This window comes from Bubalus kerabau, chromosome 17, assembly GCF_029407905.1.
Source record: "Bubalus kerabau isolate K-KA32 ecotype Philippines breed swamp buffalo chromosome 17, PCC_UOA_SB_1v2, whole genome shotgun sequence".
Taxonomy (NCBI): Eukaryota; Metazoa; Chordata; class Mammalia; order Artiodactyla; family Bovidae; genus Bubalus; species Bubalus kerabau.
In genome coordinates, this window is record NC_073640.1 from 37560226 (window position 1) to 37581872 (window position 21647).

General features: G+C 47.5%; 1 protein-coding gene across 5 annotated transcripts in view; it reads right to left on the minus strand.

The window, feature by feature from the left end:
- The window catches only part of CMTM4 (CKLF like MARVEL transmembrane domain containing 4), a 79085-nt gene extending 74190 nt beyond the window's left edge, over nucleotides 1-4895 (minus strand). Inside the window, exon 1 of one of the 5 annotated variants that reach the window (XM_055554196.1) lies at nucleotides 4449-4858. In XM_055554196.1, the coding sequence (XP_055410171.1) occupies nucleotides 4449-4634 (186 nt within the window). In that variant the 5' untranslated portion in view covers nucleotides 4635-4858. Of the gene's footprint in view, nucleotides 1-4448 lie in introns of all 5 variants that reach the window. The other 4 variants (XM_055554197.1, XM_055554198.1, XM_055554199.1 and 1 more) reach the window with 4 other exon arrangements.
- Between the last annotated feature and the right edge of the window lie 16752 nt (nucleotides 4896-21647).

A 21647-nucleotide genomic window follows, 5' to 3' on the forward strand; every position in this document is an offset into this window, starting at 1 on the left:
GAGAGAAAGAAGGAAAGGAAAGAAGAAAGAAAGAAAGGAATCTGATGCAAAAGAGCTCACTGAGGGGTGTTTTAGGAACTTAAATGCTGATTCTGGTCTTGGCTCTTTTGATAAGGCCCGTCCCCTCACTGCAGAAACTGAGCAAGACTAATGGCTGAGGAACAGGACGCTACACAGGAACTGCTCGCCTAGGGACAGCACGATGGCCACAGAGAATCAAAACCCTCATAGAGTGTATCATTTCAGCATGTAAAAGTCAGCCAAAAGGTCACCCAAAAGTCACCCAAAAGGGTGGACCAAAGACCACAGGACAGACTCAAGGTCTGTCCTGTTCAGTGGAACAACTCCAAGTGATGTGTTCAGGAGGCAGTAAAGGGTACACGTGCGTGCGTGCTAAGTCACTTCAGTTGTGTTTGACTCTGTGCAACACTATGGACTATAACCTGCCAGACTCCTCGGTCCACGGGATTCTCCAGGCAAGAATACTGGACTGGGTTGCCATGCCCTCCTCCAGGGGATCTTCCTGACCCAGGGACTGAACCCGCATCTCTTATATCTCCTGCATTGGCAGGCAGGTTCTTTACTACTAGCACCACCTGGGAAGCCTAAAGAGCATATGCTGCCTAGGTTCAAATCCCAGTTCCACCAACCACGAGACCTTAAAGGAGTCACAACCTCTGTGCCTCTAATTTTCTCATCCATAAAAGTGACGAGAGTAAGCACTCATTACCGATGTCCGCTGTTGTTATTACTCAGAAATTGTCCCACCGAGGGCCTGTGCTTTTCTGACACTGTCCTAACATCAAGGTATAATTGATAGTGTGCTCCTCCCCATCACAAGAGCACAATTCTGCTTTCAACCAAGTGTGCTCGAGAAAAAAACAAAATCAAAATACAACAATAAACAATAAATAAATATTAACTATTTCATTAAATGATGTCTGGGAGCTAAAAACAGCTAAAAACCAATAAGCACTCACAGAATCCACATTCAAAAGGAAGAAGAAGGTATTTAAATCTATAGCTTAAACCAACTGTTTTCCTACAAAAAGTACATTCACACTGTTTGAGATATTCTCCCCAATGAAGAAACAGGTATGAGTTTCATTTTGAAAAGATATAAACTATGAAAATGCACTGATTAATTTCCATGCTATTTCAGATTAGTTTTATGATCAAATAAGGTTCCACTTAAAAGATCAATTTAACTTTTAAATCACTAGGAAGTAAGCTATCTTTAGTTCAAATATGTAATTTTAGGACTTCCCCGGCGGCGCAGTGGATATGAATCTGCCTGCCAATTTGGGGAACACAGGCTGGATCTCTGGTCTGGGAAGTTTCACGTGCTACGGAGCAACTAAGCCCATGTGCTCTAGAGCCCATGTTCCCCAACAAATGAAGAGTAGCCCCCTCTCTGGCAACCAGAGAAAGACCTTGCATAGCAACGAAGACCCAGTGCAACCAAAAACAAATAAAACTTTTTTAAAAAGAGGGACCAGAGAGCTGATGAAAGTTTATTTTTTTTTAAATTTAATTATAATTTTGGGGTGGCATTTTCATCAAGTCTCTTTAATTTAATTAATTAGCAACAGTGACAGCTAACATTTTATTACACACTAACTAAGCACCTAATAAGCTAGGTGCTAATTTCTACCTATTACCTCATCCTCTTAATCCTCTGAGGGAGGTATGGGCTCATTTTACAGAAGAACCCCAGCCTTGATGCTGACTACGTTTCTGACAGAGAACTGATTGCCAATACCTGTGTATAGTTTAACGCTAAAATGATACAGAGTTTCCCTGGTGGCTCAGCTGATATAGAACCCGCCTGCCAATGTAGGAGATGCAAGAAACGTCTGATCCCTGGGTCAGGAAGATCCCCTGGAGAAGGAAATGGCAACTCGCTCCAGTACTCTTGCCTGGAAAATTCCACGGACAGAGGAGCCTGGCGGGCTACTGTCCATGGGGTCATGAAGAGTCGGACACAACTGAGCACGCACACACAGGTATAAAGTTTTAACACTAAAAATGATTACAGAACAGTAAGTCTCAAACTCTAACGTGCAGGAGAACTCCTGGCGAATCTTGCTAAACTGCAGATTATGATTCATAAGATCTGAGGTGAAGCCTATGATTCTGCAATTCTAACAAGCTCTTAGGTGCTAGAAGTACTGCCAACCACACTTGGAGCAAGGACCTACAGGTGGCAAAAGGCCACAGACCACAAAAAATGTTTCTAAAGACTAAAACAAAATTTTTAAAAATCAAACTTTTCACAAAAGCCACAGAATTAGAACGTATATTAAACATATTTCTTGATGGGATGTTGCAACATCTTAGAAATATCTTCAGGGACTTCTCTGGTGGTCCAATGAATAGGACTCCAAGCTTCCAGTGCTTCCAAGGCAGGAGAGATGGGTTTGATTCCTGGTCAGGGATCTAAGATCCCACATGCTATATGGGGCAGCCAAAAAAAAAAAAAAAATCTTCATAATGACTCTTGTTTTCTTTTCCAGTTTAAGTCAAGAGTCCAATTTCTTAGAGTTTTGTGGAAGGGTTTTTCCCCTAAAAACCCTGTTTTTAATCAAGGCTGAAAAGCTAAATGCATGGGAGACTATTTCATGTTGCATACCCTTCAAGCAGATCCCTGTCCTTCACTCATCCACATATAACACAACCTCTCACTGTTTAAATTCTAGAGGCAAGAGTTAGGGGAGATTTTAGGAGCTGGACACCAAAGTTCTTCCAAATGAAAAGTAAAGTTCTACCAAAAATAGCACCTTACAAAAAGGCAATGATAAATACGATTTATCACTGGCTTCCATTTATGGCCTTAGGTGACAAAATTCCAGCAATGAGGTAATAGCTAACATGTTATACAAACTACTGGATTTCATTCTTTTACCAGATCCCTTAAGTGGCAGGTCTATTTACTTTCAAAAGTCCAGAGTGAACAAAGCAAGGTACTTAACAAGATCCCTAAATTCCACCTGGGTCCAAGTCCCCTTTCTCTCAGCTCTTTTATTCACTTGTGATTATCTGTGCTGTACTCAAACATCAGCTAGCTGCCTCTTTTAAATGGCACCTCCCCCACCTTCTCCATTCTCTTTACTAACAGCAATGCCTAAGTCCAGAACCAATATATCTCTGAGAACATTCCAGTTTAACAGATAAGGTCAGTTTAAAATTCTAGAGAGGAATAACCTGCTCTGTTTGTCTTTCCTGAGAGCCCTTCAAAAACTACCATCCCACAATCAGCAGAACAAGCCTTTCACCCAAAAGAAAGATAAAACAGGCTATGATTCTGCAATTTACAAACACTGAGACCTTTATTGAAAGGATATTCACGTTAAATAAAAAAGATTCCCAAAGAACCTTTACCGAGGTACTCAAGTAAGCACAAGGAGACCAATGCTTGGAAGACACAAAATGCATATACCGTGCAGGTCCGTGCAAATGGCTTCTCTGGCTGAGAAGTCAATGAAGTTCTATAAGCGGCCTCAGAGGAAGGCCTACCTGTGTCAGGGAATACTGGGACACAGTTTTGTCCCAACAAGAGCATGCTCTATCCACAACAGAGCTAAGCAACTAACCAAACAGGCTCGTTAGAAACCCACAAAAGAGGGGCAGAGGGGACACTGTCCTGAACGCCCTGGAAGCTAAAAATAAGTATTCTGAGGTACGAGCTCTACCATAGACAAGCCCAACAGAAAGTTCTCTGTTTCTATTACCTCCAAAACTGGCTGCCCTCCCGCAGTGATTTAACTCTGGGTACCAATTGGGCAATGCCAGCCACCGTGCTGGGGCGGAGGATTCAGAGATGCCGGTTCTATCTTCTGGGCTAATTAGAAGGAATCAAAACCTCTGCAATATAAACTGGAGACTCTGCGGGCAGAGTTGGGCTCCCTCAATGCATCTAGACTACATGCCTCCATTCAACCAACATTTATTTGAGCGTCTACCATATGCTCAGCACTCTGCTGGGCACCGGGGGAAGAAACCTTCCCCAGTAGCGGAAGCAGAGACAAACGAGCACGGTCCGGAGGAGTGGAGGACGCGCGGCCCCCGAAAACCTAACACAAGTTGTTGCTATGACCAGCAGCACCCAGGGGAAGGCGTGACCCCCGCCGGGTTCCGCGCACCACCAAGTCCAACAGTGAAAGAGGCTCGCGATAGCGAAGACTGGCGTGGACAGGTAGGCCCGAGGGCAGGTGTTCAGGTAGAAGGCGCACACCTGAGGCAGCAGGGCTGGGGAAGGCGGGGTCCCCAGGGGAGGCGGGAGGGAGGCCCAGGGATCCGGCTAGAAGAGGGGGCGCAAGGAGCTGGGCGATGGGAAGCCCGGGGCGCGGTGGAGGCCGGCCGGGCCTGCGCCCCCTGAAGCGGGAGCAGCGAGGGAAAGCGCGCGGCTAGGCCGCCCGCCCGCACCTGGGGCCCCGCCCGGCACCTACCACTTGGGCGACCTTGAGGCAGCCGAGCGCGCCGCGCAGGTAGTCGGGGTCGCAGCGCAGGCCGGCCAGCCCGCGGCGCTGGCTCACCGGCTCGGTGGTGGGCTGGTACGGGCTGCTGGCGCCCGAGATCATGGAGGTGCTCGAGGCCTCGCCCTCGAAGCCGTCCAGCTCCTCGCCGCTCCGCATGCTGCCGCCCGGCCCGAGCCGCCTCGCGCGGCTGGCTCCCGGCGCCCGGAGCTGGAGGGCTCAGCAGGGCCGCCGCATTGCCGCCGCCGCCGCTGCCGACGGAGACGACGACAGACTGACTTCCCGCACCAGCGCCGCCGCCGCCTCTGCACCCGCCGCCCCGCTGCGGCCACGGTTCGGTCCGCTCGGGCTCGGCTCCCGCCGCCTCAGCAGCGGAAAGGGAGGGAGGCGGGAGCGAGTGGAGAGAGAAGGAGGCGGGAGCCGGCGCGGCGGGCCGGGAGGGGGCGGAGCGAGCGCCCGCCCGCTGGCCGCTCGGCGGCGCTCTGCACGGCGGCTCCCGCTGGGGGAGGCGGCGGCCCGCGCCGCGGGGCCTCGGAGAGGCGAGGCCTCTAGCCAGGCGGGGCTGGGGGCGGGGCGCCGGCAACTCCGGCCCCGCCCTCACCTGCCCGTGCTGGGGCCCCGGCGGCGGCTGCGCGTCAGGCCATCACGGCGTGGGAGGGCAGGGGTCCAGGAGACGGGGGATTGTGGGGACCCGAGAGAGTGGGGGCTGACGGAGGGTTGAGCTGGACCTAGGGGGGCACGGTGTTGCTTTCTCAGGGCGCTGCCTCAGTTTCTCCCCTGGAGGAAGCAGGCCGGAGGACTTTCTGGTGAAGGCCAAGATGTGCGACCTCAGTGCTGAGAACAGTAAGAAGTCCGGGGTGGACCTGACTTGGACTGTTTGACTGACAAGAAGGGGCTAAGTGTCTGGGCTCCCACACCGGGCAACAAACAGGTTCTGAGGTCAGGGACACAAGTGAGGAGAAATCAGGGTGAGTGAGTTAGTGGGGTCATTTAGTACCGGGTCTGCAAGACAGACACACAGTTAAGATTTGTGAATAACTCCCAGTGTACGTTCTGGGTCCACCTGCCTGACCGAGGAGAGGCCGCTTGCCCATAGGAGACCCTTGGTGACGAACATTAGTTTCCTCTCTTAGATGCAAAGTTTTTGCCATCTCTGTCTAATCATCAAGGCAAGTAAAACACGGATTTTTTACACTGAAGGGCACTCATTAGGGGCCAATTTGCAATTCAAGTGTGAAGGCTAATTTTAAGCTTAAGTAAAACACTGACTTTCTAAGAATTGTCGCTTTGGTATTGAACCCTTCCACACCTCAAATAGCTAGAGCTTATCATGCTCTGGGCACTGAGGAAGACACTTGAAAGTGTTATTCCCATTTTACAGAAGACTCGACTAAGGTTTCAGACTGGTAGTCCCAGGCCACACGGTTGGTGGACAGAGCCAGCTCACGTCCAATTCTTTTTCACTACACGTTGTTCAGTTCAGTTCAGTTGCTCAGTCGTGTCCGACTCTTTGCGACCCCATGAACCGCAGCACGCCAGGCCTCCCTGTCCATCACCAACCCCTGGAGCCTACCCAAATTCACGTCCATTGCCTAGTATGTATTTCAGATAAGGTTGTGAAGTGAGAAGCAGTAAATGCAATAACTAAGGTGATCTCAATTTAAACGGCTCTCACCTTTTGGTTACCAATGATTGGAAAGACAAGGACTCTAACACTCTATCCAACCAACAAATATTTACTGGGCACTTCTATGCTAAAGGATATGTTAAGACCTGGAGATTGCCAGTGAAAGATAAGTTGAATGACTGGATGCAGGCTCTGGCCTCTGCTTTCTTCCCAAATCCCAGTGAAATGACAGTTACACGGATTTATGTTTTAAAGGCATAAAACCACAGGGACAAAGAATGAGAGAGGAAACAATGGCAACAAAATGTTGGAAGCAGAAGAGCAAAGGGGCAAGTGGTAAATGACTCAGCAGATCCAAGAAAGCTAAACCTTAAGCTGGTACAGGGGAAGGCTGAAATGCATCCTAGGTCATATCACAGGAAAAAAGGCTTTGGAATCATGACATCACCAAGCACATCGAGAAGTGGGGGTGAAAGCAGAAATCTAAAAAACAAACTAAAGAAAAACCCAACTGAAAGTCTTTTAAGAAGCAAATGGATTCCTGGATCCCCTCCCTTGCTCATCCCCCACAAGTAGAACTTTTTTCTCTAGAGAAGGTAAGACAGAGAGTCCCTTAGCTAGGGAACACTAAGCACAGTTAAGGGTAGGGGGTACCATATTAAAAATTATATGTGTTTGTGTCCTTGGATATTAAATAATATGAAAGCAAAACAAATTTTAATTCATTATGAGTTAAAGAAAATCTCACAGGAAAAAGAATCAAAAGACAAAGAGGTAGAAAATGAGAGAAAAGAAAATTAGAGGAATAGTCCAAGAGATTAATAGAATAATAAGACTCTCATAAAGTTAGAACAGAGAATATGGAGGGAAGAAAACAAAAAATAATAATTCAGGAACATGTTTATAGAACCAAAGGATATGAGTTTTGGAGGTATGAGTTTAAAGGACCCATCAGTGCCCAGCACAATGAATCAACATGAACCAGCATCAGATATATCAGATCACTGAGGCAAAGAGAAGAGCCTCAAGATTCCAGAGAACTGAGCAGGTTTCATTATAAAGGATCAGGAATCAGAAAGGCATCAAGAAAGAAAGAAAGAAAGGCATCAGACTTTTCAAAAGCAACTTAGGGAGGTTCAAGGGAATGGAGTAAATCATTCCATATCCTGAGGAAAAATGATGCCCACTTAGAAGTATGATTCCAACTGGAGTATCAACTGGGTATGATGACTTATGAAAGACTCTTTTGGACATGAAAGACTCCTTCTGTCTCTTCTCAGGAGGCTGCTGGAGGAGAACACCATGAGTACAAGGATTTAAACCAAAGAAGCAGAGGACATGGGATCCAGGAAAGGGTGGATGCAGCCTCGAGAGAGGTGATAAGAGTCCTTATGGTGAAGGGGACATAGGCCCCTGTGCAGCAGGGCTGAGGGTTGACCAGACCAGATTACAGAAGCTAGAGGCTTCAGAAGACATCTTCAAGATGAAATTATTCGATTCGCCAAAAAGTTCATTCAGGTTTTTCACCATCTTACCCAAAGAACTTTTTGGCTAACGCAGTAAGAATGTGTCTGAATATACAGAAAAAAAAGATTCATAGTTTCAGTAAAGTTTTCAGACAAATTAGTGATAAATGTGGGCTTCCCAGGTGGCTCAATGGTAAAGAATCTGCCTGCCAATGCAGGAGACGTGGGTTTGATCCCTGGGTTGGGAAGACCCCCTGGAGGAGAAAATGGCAACCCACTCCAGTATCCTTGTTGGGAAAATCCTATGGACAGGAGAGCTTGATGAGCTACAGTCCATGGGGTCGTAAAGAGTCAGGCACGACTGAGTAACTGAGCACGCACACACATATAGGGATAAATGCACAGAAAATTGAGGAAATAGTCATAGATGAACTGTGGGGAAATAAAATGATACATAGAAAAGAAGTATGGTAAATCACAGGTGAATAATACTGCATAATTATAACAATGTGAACAATGAGTGCTGATCTAACCACAGTACCTGGTCATATTAGGAAGAAAGGACATATTAGGAGAGAGAGAATGTGTCTATGTGTGATAGGGAGAAGGGGAAGATGGGCAAGAGACCTAAATACTCATCAGACATGCTTAAAACTCAAGAGGTAGCAGACATATGCATGTCAATTAAAAAGATAATGGTAAAGGGACTTCCCATATAATGTTGAATACGATTGGTTAAAAGTTTTAAAATGTCAATTCTGGGAAGCAGGAAATGTAATGGGGGTTATAGGCCTTGTAGAACTATTTGATTCTCTCAATGATATGTTCATGTAATTTTTATGTGTTCATATAATTTTAATAAATGCTAGATTTTAAATGAGTTTTTAAAAAGAAACTTGAGTGTTTGATATCATCCCTGCCAGCACAGATGTGGGGAGCAAGCATTAAAACCAGTTAAATGTGCTGTGTATTGTTCATGGTGGTAAGGGAATTTCCAGGAAGGATTTCACTGAGTCTGTGGGTCAGAATTTCAGCTGAAGTGTGAAATAGGAAGAGCAGCTAGCAAGGCAAAGAGATGATAAGGAATGGTGGAAAAGTGTTTCAGCAAGAGGGAACAACATGCACAAAGACCCAGAGATAAGTGAGAAAGCAAAGCACAATGAAGAGGGTGAAAGGTGGCTTTGGGCATCCCCTGCAGGGCCTCAGGGGCCATGTGAGAGGACAGATTCAGTTCAGTTCAGTTCAGTTCAGTCGCTCAGTCGTGTCTGACTCTTTGTGACCCCATGAATCGCAGCACGCCAGGCCTCCCTGTCCATCACCAACTCCTGGAGTTCACTCAAACTCATGTCCATCGAGTCAGTGATGCCATCCAGCCATCTCATCCTCTGTCGTCCCCTTTTTCTCCTGCCCCCAATCCCTCCCAGCATCAGAGTCTTTTCCAATGAGTCAACTTTTCGAATGAGGTGGCCAAAGTACTGGAATTTCAGCTTCAGCATCATTCCTTCCAAAGAACACCCAGGGCTAATCTCCTTTAGCATGGACTGGTTGGATCTCCTTGCAGTCCAAGGGACTCCCAAGAGTCTTCTCCAACACCACAGTTCAAAAGCATCAATTCTTCAGCGCTCAGCTTTCTTCACAGTCCAACTCTCACATCCATACATGACAACTGGAAAAACCATAGCCTTGACTAGACGGACCTTTGTTGGCAAAGGAATGTCTCTGCTTTTCAATATGCTATCTAGGTTGGTCATAACTTTCCTTTCAAGGAGTAAGCGTCTTTTAATTTCATGGCTGCAGTCACCATCTACAGTGATTTTGGAGCCCCAAAAAATAAAGTCTGACACTGTTTCCACTGTGTCCCCATCTATTTCCCATGAAGTGATGGGACCAGATGCCATGGTCTTCGTTTTCTGAATGTTGAGTTTTAAGCCAACTTTTTCACTCTTCTCTTTCACCTTCATCAAGAGGCTTTTTAGTTCCTCTTCACTTTCTGCCATAAGGGTGGTGTCATCTGCACATCTGAGGTTATTGATATTTCTCCCGGCAATCTTGATTCCAGCTTGAGGATAGATTAAGCAGTGTTAAACAGAAGAGTGACACCTCCCTCTAGAATGTTGTCTTGGCTTCATCCAAGGAGATAGACTGAGCGGAAGCAAGACTGGAGGCTCCTCTCCAGTCCTCATTAACTGTTCCCTGTTTCTGGACACTAGCCTACATTTATTTTTAGTTCCGGGGACAGATTTGAAATTTTTCCTTCTGGTTTTTAACAAAAGTTCACAGACTTTCAACGGGCATTATTGGGAATCCCACACAGTACATAAAACTTGGCACCGTTGCCTTCCTCAAGTGGTCAACTGTAATAGAGCATGAGCTTATGGCTAGAGCTGTGCCTCCAGGTGTCTGCAAATGCTGAAGACAAAATGAAGATAAGAAATGACAGAGAGGTGGGCAGCCCTCAGGTCCCTGGGTTCCAGCATCTGGTCCACCTATCCAGAGCTTACTCAAGGAAACCAGACTCAGAAGAGATTGATGAAGGAACCAGACACTACTTCACTCATTGCTGCCAGTGGATAGCCTCTGCCAGCAAATATAATGCTGATTCTTAGCTCAGTCCATGAACTCATTGTGAAAGAGCTGCTCAAAGCACAGCATCCTTTGTTGTTCAGTTGCTCAGTTGTGTCTGACTCTTTGCGACCCCATGGACTGCAGCACTCCAGGCTTCCCTGTCCTTCACTATCTCTTGGAGTTTGATTGAACTCATATCCATTGAGTCATTGATGCCATCCAACCCTCTCGTCCTCTGATGTCCCCTTCTCCCCCTGCCCTCAAGCTTTCCCAGCATCAGGGGCTTTTCCAAAGAAAAGGTTCTGGAATAAACTCATTAACGACTGAAGGTGCACGCTATGCCCCAGTATCCACTGCTTTACCTGCATCAGGCCTGACCTCTTGCCAAGCTTCTCATTCAGCCCAAAGGCAACCACCTCCAAATCTGGGGGACTCTAGTTGTCCTCCCCAAGCACATGGATTCCTTGGAGAGTACTAACCTCAAAAGCATTGGTACTACAAGGGCTTTAGATTCTAAATTCCATGAAAGGCTGGGAGCAAAACACCTTCCCCAACTGGGGTCCCTGTCCCTGAAGGCATTGCCTGATGATGATGAGGAGAGAAGGGCTTCCAATTTCACTTTGTTTCTTACTGAGGCCCCTCCCCAGGGCAACCCCGAGTGTTGGGGGCTGGGGTAGCTTTTCCTGTGACTTCAATTAAGCAGTAGATCTAATCTACCACTTTTAATAAGCTCAGTAATAAGCAGGATCCCGAGAGACTTCTACCTCAAACAGAAAAACATAGACAGTGGTAGTTAAGTAGAACACTGCAAGCATAAAGCAGGTAGTGGGAAGACTAAGTTGATCATGAACAATTATTAAGCATGACGTGAACACCCAAGAAAATCATGTTTAATGTTTTCAGACTATGAGCTTGGCCTGAAATGATTCTCTACTTTTAAAGAAAGGTTCTGGTATAAACTCCTAATGTCTGAAGGATTTGACTCAAAGATGTCAAAATAAACAACCTCTTTCCATGTTTGAAAGGAGTCGATAATCCCCTCCCCCATTAAACACCCCACCCCCAACCCCAACCTCGAGTGTTCCCATGAGCCTGGAGGGCCTGGGCCGATTCCAGGCGGGAGCGGTTCAGGGGTTAGAGTTAACTGCTGCTTCTGAAAGAACTTGTCCCTTCAGCCGGAAAAATGCTCTCCAAGTCTCCTCTAAAAATAGTGCTCGCTGGGATTTTCCAGTTTGACATTCCTTCAGTTCCTATGACCAAGGACAACCCGGGCCAAACCATCTGCACCCCTCATGGGGGCCTCCAGTGGAATCCCACCCTCGGTGGGACCCCAGTTTGTGGTACCTGCCACCTCCACACCCTGCTGGCACCTGATGATTCAGGGGAAGATTGGCCTGCTCAGCAGCTGCTTGGCTTCTCCCTGGCTGCCTTCCCCCCTCCCCTTCTCTTCCCAGGGCAGGCGCAGGGGAAAGGTTTTCTGGGGAACAAAGAGGAAAGTGTGGCTACAAGGGAACGGGGACACTGCCTACACTTACCTCCGATACCTGTGGCCCCCACCAGCCTGGGCTGGCTAAACTAGCCTGTGAGCCTCCAGGAGCTGCCCAGGTTAGCCAGGAGTCGAGACACATAAAGTAAATCTTTGCTGATGGCCCACCCCCCACCCACCCACGCCCGGTGCCCAAACCACATGCTGGAGCTTGGAGGTTCTCTGAAAAGAACTGTGGAAGCATAGAGGACTTCTGTCTGTCCACCACAATCCCTGCTCCTAGTAACAGCAGCTTTCATATTCCGGGGCCGTTCCTCTTCTACTCCAGCATCCACCTTCCACTTTCCAGGTGATCCAGGTGATCCTCACCTGGGAAGAGTCGGCACATGACCCAAGAATGACCAATCAGGGTTCCCTTTTACCCTAGACGGGCTCAGGGTGGGCCTGGGACCTAGGTTGAGCCAATGAGAATCCTACCCTGGGATTTTTGTCTCTAGAAAGCAGGCGTCTCCAGACTTTAATGTGCACAGGATTCACTCAAGGGGTAGATTTTCAGGACGTCCCCCAAGAGTCTGATACTTAGGCCCTAAGGTGGGGAACAGGAATCTGCTGCTACCATATATACAGGACTACAAGGCCAGTACAGTCGCCCAGGGTGAGAGAGGAAGAGAAAGCTTCGCGGAGTTACACTGCGTCTCGAAAGCTGAGGAGGAGTTCCCCAAGCAGCATGTGATCCTGCCAAATGCTTCTGCCTTCTTGTGACAATCTCCCTGCATGGCACAGACAGCCCCAAGCTCTCTTGATTTTCCTCCCATCTCTCTGGTGGCTCTCGTCAGTCATCTTTATGGGCTTAGCTCCTAGCATTCGGCGTTCCTCAGGGTGCTAGCTTCATCCTCTTTCCTATGACCTTTCTCCCACTAGAAGTCACCCTTGGGTGTCCTGAATTCCATTAGGCCAGAATGTAACTCATAATCTCACCTGCTGTGCCCCCTTCCACATTAAAAACATCCATTCCTTTATAAGGCCAAGAGGAAGAGGAAGAAGAGGACGGGAAGAAGGAAGTGGCACTCTTACCATGCTTTCTACATGCCAGATACTACTCTACTTATTCTCACATATTAAAGCATTTAAACCTCAAAACAGGAGAGGGCTATGTCCCGCATATCAGGAACACCTTCCTGCATTCCCCGGCTGGGTCAGGTGCTCCGGCCCTGACTTCCATGGCTCCTTGCATCACAGTGTTTATAATACTGTGTTATGACTCACTGTTTACCCATCGGTCTCTGACCGTGAGCTCCGAGAGGGCAAAGGCCTCTCTGTTGTATCCTCTGCTGGCTCAGGGCCAGACGTGGGGTGGATGTGCAAAGAAGCATTTGTGGAACACAGGATTGTATTCACTGGCTGCATGACCTCAGACAAGTTGTGAACATCTGTGAGCCTCAGTCTCCTCATCTGTACCTTGTAAAGGCTCTAGCATCGTGTCTGAGACAAAGGAGGCACTCAGCAAATGTTTACTCTTTATTGTTGTCACCATCCTGAACAAGCAAGGCATTCTGGAAAGAGGACCCAGCCTGAGAAAAGGCCCTGATGGAAAGGCTGTAGAGGTTCAGAAAGGGGAGCGGTCTGGGCTCTTGTTCAGACAGAAAGGGGTCAAAAGGTATGTGAAGGGCAGGGGCAAGGGCAGATACTGCAGGCCCCTGCAGTCAGGGGAGCCATCAGAGCCACACTGTGCTCTTTAAGCAGGGAACTGACGTGATTGGATATGGGTGAAAATGAAGTACCAATGAATAATTCAAAGTCCTATCTCTGCTGTATCAAATGGGTACTAGAGCTCGTTATCCTGAAAAATGTACAGAGCTCTTTGAAAGAAGAAAGGTCTCAGAGGCCCCTAAGAATACTTCTCTGGATGCCTAGGGGGTCTCCAGTTCTTTGACCTGGTTCTTAGAAGGGGCATGGAGGCCTCTGGATCCACGGGCAGGAAAACAGAGGGGACTTAGGTAAACGACCAGAGTGGGCAGGAAAGCATGATGGTAGGACATGCCAAGGGCAAAGTGTGGAAAGCCAGGAGATTTGGGGAGGAAGGATGAAATGTGAGCTGAGAAAAACAGAAAGAAGTGGAAAGGTTTTAGGAGTTACTATGAATGGCCTGAGGAGAAGGCAATGGCACCCCACTCCAGTACTCTTGCCTGGAAAATTCCATGGATGGAGGAGCCTGGTAGGCTGTAGTCCCTGGGGTCACTGAGGGTCAGACATGACTGAGCGACTTCACTTTCACTCTTCACTTTCATGCATTGGAGAAGGAAATGTTAACCCATTCCAGTGTTCTTGCCTGGAGAATCCCAGGGATGGGGGAGCCAGGTGGGCTGCTGTCTATGGGGTCGCACAGGGTCGGACACGACTGAAGCGACTTAGCAGCAGCAGCAGCATGAATGGCCTAAATGTCATACCACCTGACTCTTCAGTCCACATACATGGGCAGACTCAAAGGTGGTTTGTTTGAATTAAATGTATTTGAAAACAGCCTCCAGAAAAGTTGTAAGTACAGAACAAAGAACTTCCCCCCACCCCAAACTATTTGAGAGTAAGTTGCCAACCTAACACTACAACACCTCAAATACTACAAACAGATGTTTTCCTGCTTTACCAAAATACAACCATCAAAACCTGAAAGTTACTCAAGATACATTACTACCATCCAACTGTCAATGACATTACTTTGCTAACAAAGGTCTGTATAGTCAAAGCTATGGTTTTTCCAGTAGTCATGTAGGGACATGAGAGCCGGACAATAAAAAAGGCTGAGGCCAAAGAATTGATGACTTTGAACTGTGGCACTGGAGAAGACTTTTGAGAGTCCCTTGCCTGATGCTGGGAAAGATTGAAGGCAGGAGGAGAAGGGGACGACAGAGGATGAGATGGCTGGATGGCATCACTGATTCAATGGACATGAGTTTGAGCAGGCTCCAGGAGATGGTGATGGACAGAGAAGCCTGGCGTGCTGCAATCCATGGGGTCACAGAGTCGGACATGATGGAGCAACTGAACTGATACTGACACTTATATTACTAATGGCGTTTACTTCTAGGGATTAGGCTTGGGTCTCCCAGGCTTGTTCTCCACTGTTACTCTTCCCCACCCCCCTCTTGTAATGAACAAATAAATCTGTGAGCAATCAAATTAAGTACTGACTGTAATGAATTATAACCCACCAAAGAAATCACATCCATTGAAAATTTTGAGGAGGCGGGGAATGCTGTTTCTTATTAAACTTTGAACTAATTTATATAAATATAGGCTCACGACTTCCTTTTTTTTTAAATGGGTTGCAATCCATTACAAATTTTGTTTTTTAATGCTCAAATTGCCCCTCAAACCTGGCCACTGGACTGCTGTTTTTTTTCTTTTGGGACACGTCTCCATTGCTCTGAGCCTTTTCTGTCTGGCATACATGTCCAAGCTCACTTATACTTTCCCTATTCCAGCCCTGACTTTTTTGGAAAAAGCTACCTCGAAAATGAATCTGGACCTGAGGTATGTTCAGTGGGCTGTTGCTGCTCCCAGGCCTGAGCTATCAGTGCAACCAGCTAGGGAATGTGTATGTATATAAACACACACACACATATGCACATACTTACATCTGTATTTGTTCTCTCTCGGCATGAAAATGAGTTCATAACACTATGTCCAACTCCAATTCAACATTCTAGTTTCCTCTTTTCATTCTTTGTAACTCCCTTCTCCGGTGGTGAGGACCCTGGCTACTCTTTCATCTGGTAATTTGCTTGATCCATGCCTCTGTGTTTATCCATCCCCACATCACTCCCTCCCCTACCCAGATGCGCCCCTACCACGCAGCCCCACGCCAGGCCACCTTCTCCTGTGGAGGCTCCCTTCACCTGCCTCAGTTTCTGACACCTCCTGTGGATGCTCTCCTCACCCCACCTGCACTGACAGCCTGAGCCAGGTCAGCTCCATGCCACCCTCCCTCTGGCAGGCTTGCTCTCCTCACCTGACTTGGGCTCTGACACTGGTGTCCCGCCCAAGCCCTGCCCTGGGCAGGTAGCTGCCTTCCTCTGCCTGCTCAGGTTAATGCTCCATACCAGGCCATTCCCTCATCCTCACCCACGGGGACACTCTCATGTTCCAAACCCAGCCTGGGGGTCACCACTCCACCCCACCCTGACCTACCAAGTTCTGCCCACCTAAAGGCTGTAGGGGCAAGTCAGTGGGGAACAGGAAGACCACAAAGACCTCAGTGTTTATTTGGAGCAGAGCTGACTGTGGTGGTAGAGACGGCAGGCGTCTGTTGCTCCCAGCAGACTATAAGCCCTGCGGGGAAGGCTCACCTTGTTCCCCTCCATCACCAGCATCTTGAGTCACCCTCTCTTGCCCACGGTTCCCTGGGAGAGGGCAGTGGTAGCTGAGGAGGAGCAAGGAGGAGGCCCCAGGAGACCCCATACCTCACCATGTATTCAGGTGCCCACGCACACAGATGGTGGAGTGCTGCCTTGCCCAAGAAATCAGGCAGTTGCCCAGGTGATGGAATTTATGGTGTGCTGAAAGTGTGCCTGCCCTAAAATAGCTCTCTTGCTCACAGTCTAAACTAGCAATTTCTTTCTTTGGATTTAAGACCTGGTGTTTAGCTCGGCTGTGTGGGGAAGAGGCAGACAATTGTGTAGAGGAAGCAGGGACGGGGCAGCAATGACTCTTGGATTCTCAGTCACAACTCTGCTCTCTTCTGTGTGACCTGGACAAGTCATTTCCCTCCCTGGCCTTATTTCCCCACCTTGAAAGTTGCGATTTCTAAGACCTGTTCAAAAGCTAAGGTGTGTCTCTCACACAGCTGGTACAGGTTGGCTGTTTCAAGACGGTCTGCACACCAGGCGCTGTGCTGCATGTCCATTTCAATGCATCCAGCCTCCTTGTGAGGCAGGTGAGAATCTGCTCACCGCTTTCCAGATGAAGATGCTAAGACTCAGAGGAGTTAAGTGACTTGTCACCCAAGTCCTCCTGTCTCAGGGTTCACAGCTGAGACCGCCCAGGTGTCCAGACTGGAACTGTGGGCCGTGGTTTCCTCGTATGTCAGAGCAGCTCCAGTTCAGCTCAACGCCAGAAACACTTCTGGTTCCAAGTGTGGGCCAAATGGCTGGTCTGAGGCTGTGCTGGTGATGCTCCCCCTTAAGGACCCACAGCCAACTGTGTCTGCTGTACTCCTTTTGTGCCTAGGACCACGATGGCTGTGAGAGCCACTGGAGAAACCTACTCCCAGGGGGAAAACCTCCCAGCAGTTGTCCTAGTTATGACAAACTCACCAATCTACAGAAGCTGATCCCCCCTGGGGCAGTGAGAGGGAAAAGAAGGTGGGGCAGGAAAGAGGATACCGAGAAGCCACATGCAAAGATCACCAGCATCCAAATTCCACAAGTCATGAAAACATGGACCTTGACCCAGCCTTACAAACCCTGCATGTGGATGTTCTCAAAGGGCATTCTGTGGAACCTGGAGGTTGTCCAGAGTCATGGTCAGTTGGGAACGCCCACACTTGAGCCTTCTGAAGAGTCACACCTACCCAGTCCCCTGTGAAACAAGACTGAAAACCTGTTTCCACTGAGTTAAACCTGAGTCTTCCAGTCCTTCTTGACTGCCTATACTATGACATGGCCAGAGGACACTCTGGGAAACCTAGATCTAGGCCTTCACAGATGCAAAGAGCAACGTCAAGAGCAAGGCTGCCCGAGAGGGGCAGGGCCTGTACCCCAACTCGGGGCCGTACCAGCAGTCGCTTTACTATAGAGCAAAGCCTTGCCGCCTGCTGGCCTCCCGCAGCTCTGCTGGAACAGAGAACGGATCTGCTCAGATGGGCCTGCAGGGCGCAAAGCCACCTGATGCTAATTGGAACCTTGGAAATACCTCCTCACCACACACATATCGTCTGTATACATAGTTTAAACAGTGACACTGTTTCGTTTCCCATGGACTCCAAGGATTCACTCCAGGCCAGCATTTGTTAGATGATTCTGAGTAGGTCAGAAATGGATTCACAGTAAAATGCTGCCAAATATTTTAAGTATCAAGGACAGATGTAACATGCCACAGGCTGCTGACAGATGTGCCAAAGCACCCCCCACTCTTTAAAATAAATTACTGCCTTCAACAGGGACATAGTTTAAATTGTTAAATTCTTCCCCACACGAAACTTAAGATGCTTAAAATCTGAGGTTCACATCGTGTTTACCTTTCAAGGACTTTAGAATAGTCCCACAGAGAAGCTGATGGGGTGGTGGGTTTGTGCAGAGGCAGGCTGAGGAAGACAGTGAAGGCTGACAATCATTTAGGAATGTTAACTCAGTCCTACACCCAAAGAGGAAGCTCAGTTAAATGCTCCAGGAAAACATCTTTGACATAAATGAATAAATCATAAATGAAAAACATAAATGAAAACATCTTGTATTGCTCCTGTGATTTATCTTGAGCTGCTTGATGAGAACAATCAAGATGGAACACAAAAGTTAATTTTAACTTTACCCACATAGAAATTTCTTCACAAGATTAGAAACACTTTAAAGGTTAGGTTCTTCTTGTCTGAAATGCTGGCCAAGGTTGGGGAAAGGACCTCGTGACTTCTCAACCCTCCCACACAGCCACCCTGGTTCCCAGTTATCTGGTGGCCACCCCTGCCCCATTCCTGGCCTCTCAACCCCCTGCTGCCTCAGCAGTGTCTCCTCTCCCATCAAGCTGCGAGTCCCTCAGTCAGAGCCCAGGGAGAGACTTCTGGGCTATGCCTCAACCGGAGTCTGGCTCTGTGTACCGGCAGGAAGCAATGTCCACCCACAGTGGGAGTTTTGGCTTCTTCCTCCTGCTCCCAACAACCCTGCCACAGGCTTGTCATCTCCGTCTCCTCCTAGTCAGAACTCACCATCTGTGCCTCCCCCAGCAAGTCAGAAAGAGCATCGAGACAGCACTCCGCATCCTGGTGCTTATCTGCAGGCCTTCACAGGGGAAGGCACACAGCACCAAGTACCAAGCAGTGTCCTTGCCTTCAGAACCCAAGGCTCTGCTGTGGGATCCCATGGGAACAGGACCAGACAAGCGGCTACAGGATATCCATCCCTCCAACCTCTATTTTCTTCAGAGATGAGATGATCTTTAGACTGCTGCTGCTGCTGCTGCTAAGTCGCTTCAGCCATGTCTGACTCTGTGTGACCCCATAGATGGTAGCCCACCAGGCTCTCCCATCCCTAGTATTCTCCAGGCAGTAACACTGGAGTGGGTTGCCATTTCCTTCTCCAATGCATGAAAGTGAAAAGTGAAAGTGAAGTCGCTCAGTTGCGTCTGACCCTCAGCCTTCCACACTCCTCCATCCATGGGATTTTCCAGGCAAGAGTACTGGAGTGGGGTGCCATTGCCTTCTCCGATCTTTAGACTACTAACCGTGAAATCCCACAAATGGATAGGGTAGATTCTACAGGGATACAAAGGGGTTACTGGAACAACATTCACTGGAGAGTTTCCTAGAGCTATTTTCAGGGCCAACCATCACACTGAGGACCTACCACATTCCAGGCACTTGTGTGCCTCCTCTAATGTTCACAACGACTGGGAAGAAATTTTATCCCAACTTTACTATGAAGGCCTAAGAGGGGTGAAGTTCCCCAAGCCTCATTGTTTTCTTGTTCTACTTCTTGATCTGCCTAACCTGTTACCTGACTGATTCAAAAGTGATGAGACTTCCATAAAGTCAGAGGAAACACCAGGATTGGAACCTACTCGCCAACATTCTAGCTGCCTCACTGCACGTGTTGTCCCCAGTCCACAGGTGGCTGGAGAGGGAACGGGGGTGGTGGTGGTGGTGGCGGCGCGCAGTGTGTGTGAAGGCCACCAGGCAGGCAGACAGGCCTCTCCCATACATTCCAGAGTATCTGTACTGATGAAGGTCTACATCTCAGGGCCTGCCAGGAGCCCTTACCACTTGTGACCCACCAAATCACTCATACCTAAGAGGCAGAGATCCTTCCAAGGGGAGCAGCAGGCATTCCAACCTGCCTTTCTCAGCGGTAACTGACTACAGCCCCGCCCCCTCTGCATAGGTGTGCTGTGTGCTTTTCCTTTGGGTGCATTCTCTGCCATGTTTTTCCCCACCTAACAAGGACTCCTTCATCCCCGACAGGAAAGGGGAAGGGCCACAGAGGAGCGCCATGCATGCTTACGATGACGGATGAAAACACTTTCAATCGCTTTTATTTTCCCCATTTGCTTTAAAAATGAGCACAATGAATTCAAGCATAGCTCCGCTGACTGGGTTCAAATTCTGGCTCTGACCCTGGTAGCTGCCTAACCTATCCATGTTTAGTTTGATTCTAGAGGGTTTTTGTAAAGATTAAATCAATTTACATAAAACATCTAGAGGAATTACTGGCATCATCACATAAAGTAAACTCTATTTACAAACTCTACTCACAAAACTTCCTAAATTTTAGGCTAAAATATAACATGTTAATAATTTCCACAACTGCTGACAGGTGTACAGAATGATGTGATCTTTATGAAACAGAGGACGCTGAAACATTTAACAAAAACTACATTTACTTGGGGATTTCCTGGCAGCCTAGTGGTTAAGACTCTGAGCTCTCACCGGCAAGGGCCTGGGTTCGATCCCTGGCCGGGGAACTAGGATCCCACAGCACGGTTGGCCAAAACAAAAAGAAACAAGAAAAGGAAAAAAAAAAACGAGTAATGCAGTAAAGGAAGTCACATAAAATTTAAAAACAAAACAAACTACATTTACCTTTTAACGAGGAAGAGCCACAACTAGGAATTTATCCTGAAGATGCATCTCCACAGATAAAAGTAACACACGCACAAGGTTACCAGCTGCAGCATTATCTAAAAACAAAAAGACTGGAAATGTCCCAAATGCCTGTCTACAAGAGACTGGTTCAATAAACTACGGTACATCTGCATAATCAAGTACTGTGTAGCCATAAACAACAATCATAAACTGAACTGATATATATAAACAACTTTTAGGTGAAAAAGTACACATTCTATGTCCACTGAAAGGGCCTAGAGGCAACAGCATCCGTAACGTGAAGCATGCCCACAGTCTAGATCTTGGTTTCTAAATACCAACCCTCCCTAAAGGCACCAGGACTCCTTGGGAAAATGGCTGATGCCAGGCCAGGGGAAATACAAGGTGAGCTTGGAATACCTTTTTGTGGCAGAAAGTAGAAAAATGTTCAAAGAACAATGATGGGGTCAAAAGGACACAGCTCTGTCTTTGAGAGTCTACTATCCAGAATATATAAAGAACTCTTACCATTCAACAGTAAGACAAATAGTTTTAAAGTGGGCAAAGGATTTGAACAGACACCTCTCCTAAGAGGCTATGTAAATGGCCAACAAGCAGATGAAAAGATGCTCAACATCATTAGTCATTGAGATACCATTTCACTCGCTAGGAGAGCTATAGTCAAAGCAAACAAAAAACTCCCAAAAAACAAGTCTTGGCCAAGATATGGAGAAAGAACATTATACACTGATAGCAGGAATAGAAAGTGGTTCAGTTGCTATGGAAAAGTTTGGTGATTCTCTGCTAAAACAGAATTACCGATTTAGCCCTTCCACTTGTAAGTATCTGCTTAAAGAACATATGCTTACATAAAAACTCACATATGAATCTTCAAGTAGCCTTATTCATAATAACCAACAACTTGAAATAACCCAAATACGCATCAACTTATGAATGGATAAAATATGGTCTTCCATGCAAAGGCACATCATTCAGTCATAAAAAGGAGCAATACAATGTTACAACATGGATGAACTTAGAAAATGTGCTAGAATGAAAGAAACCAGATACACAAAGGCCACATGTTGGATGAGCCCACCTATGTAAACTATCCAGGACAGGCAAATCCGTAGTCAGATCTGTGGTTGCTAGGAATGGGGAGAAGGAAATGGGACTAACAAGTGTGGAGTTCCTTTTTGGGGTATTGTATATGTTCTGGAGTTTGATGATGGCAATAGGT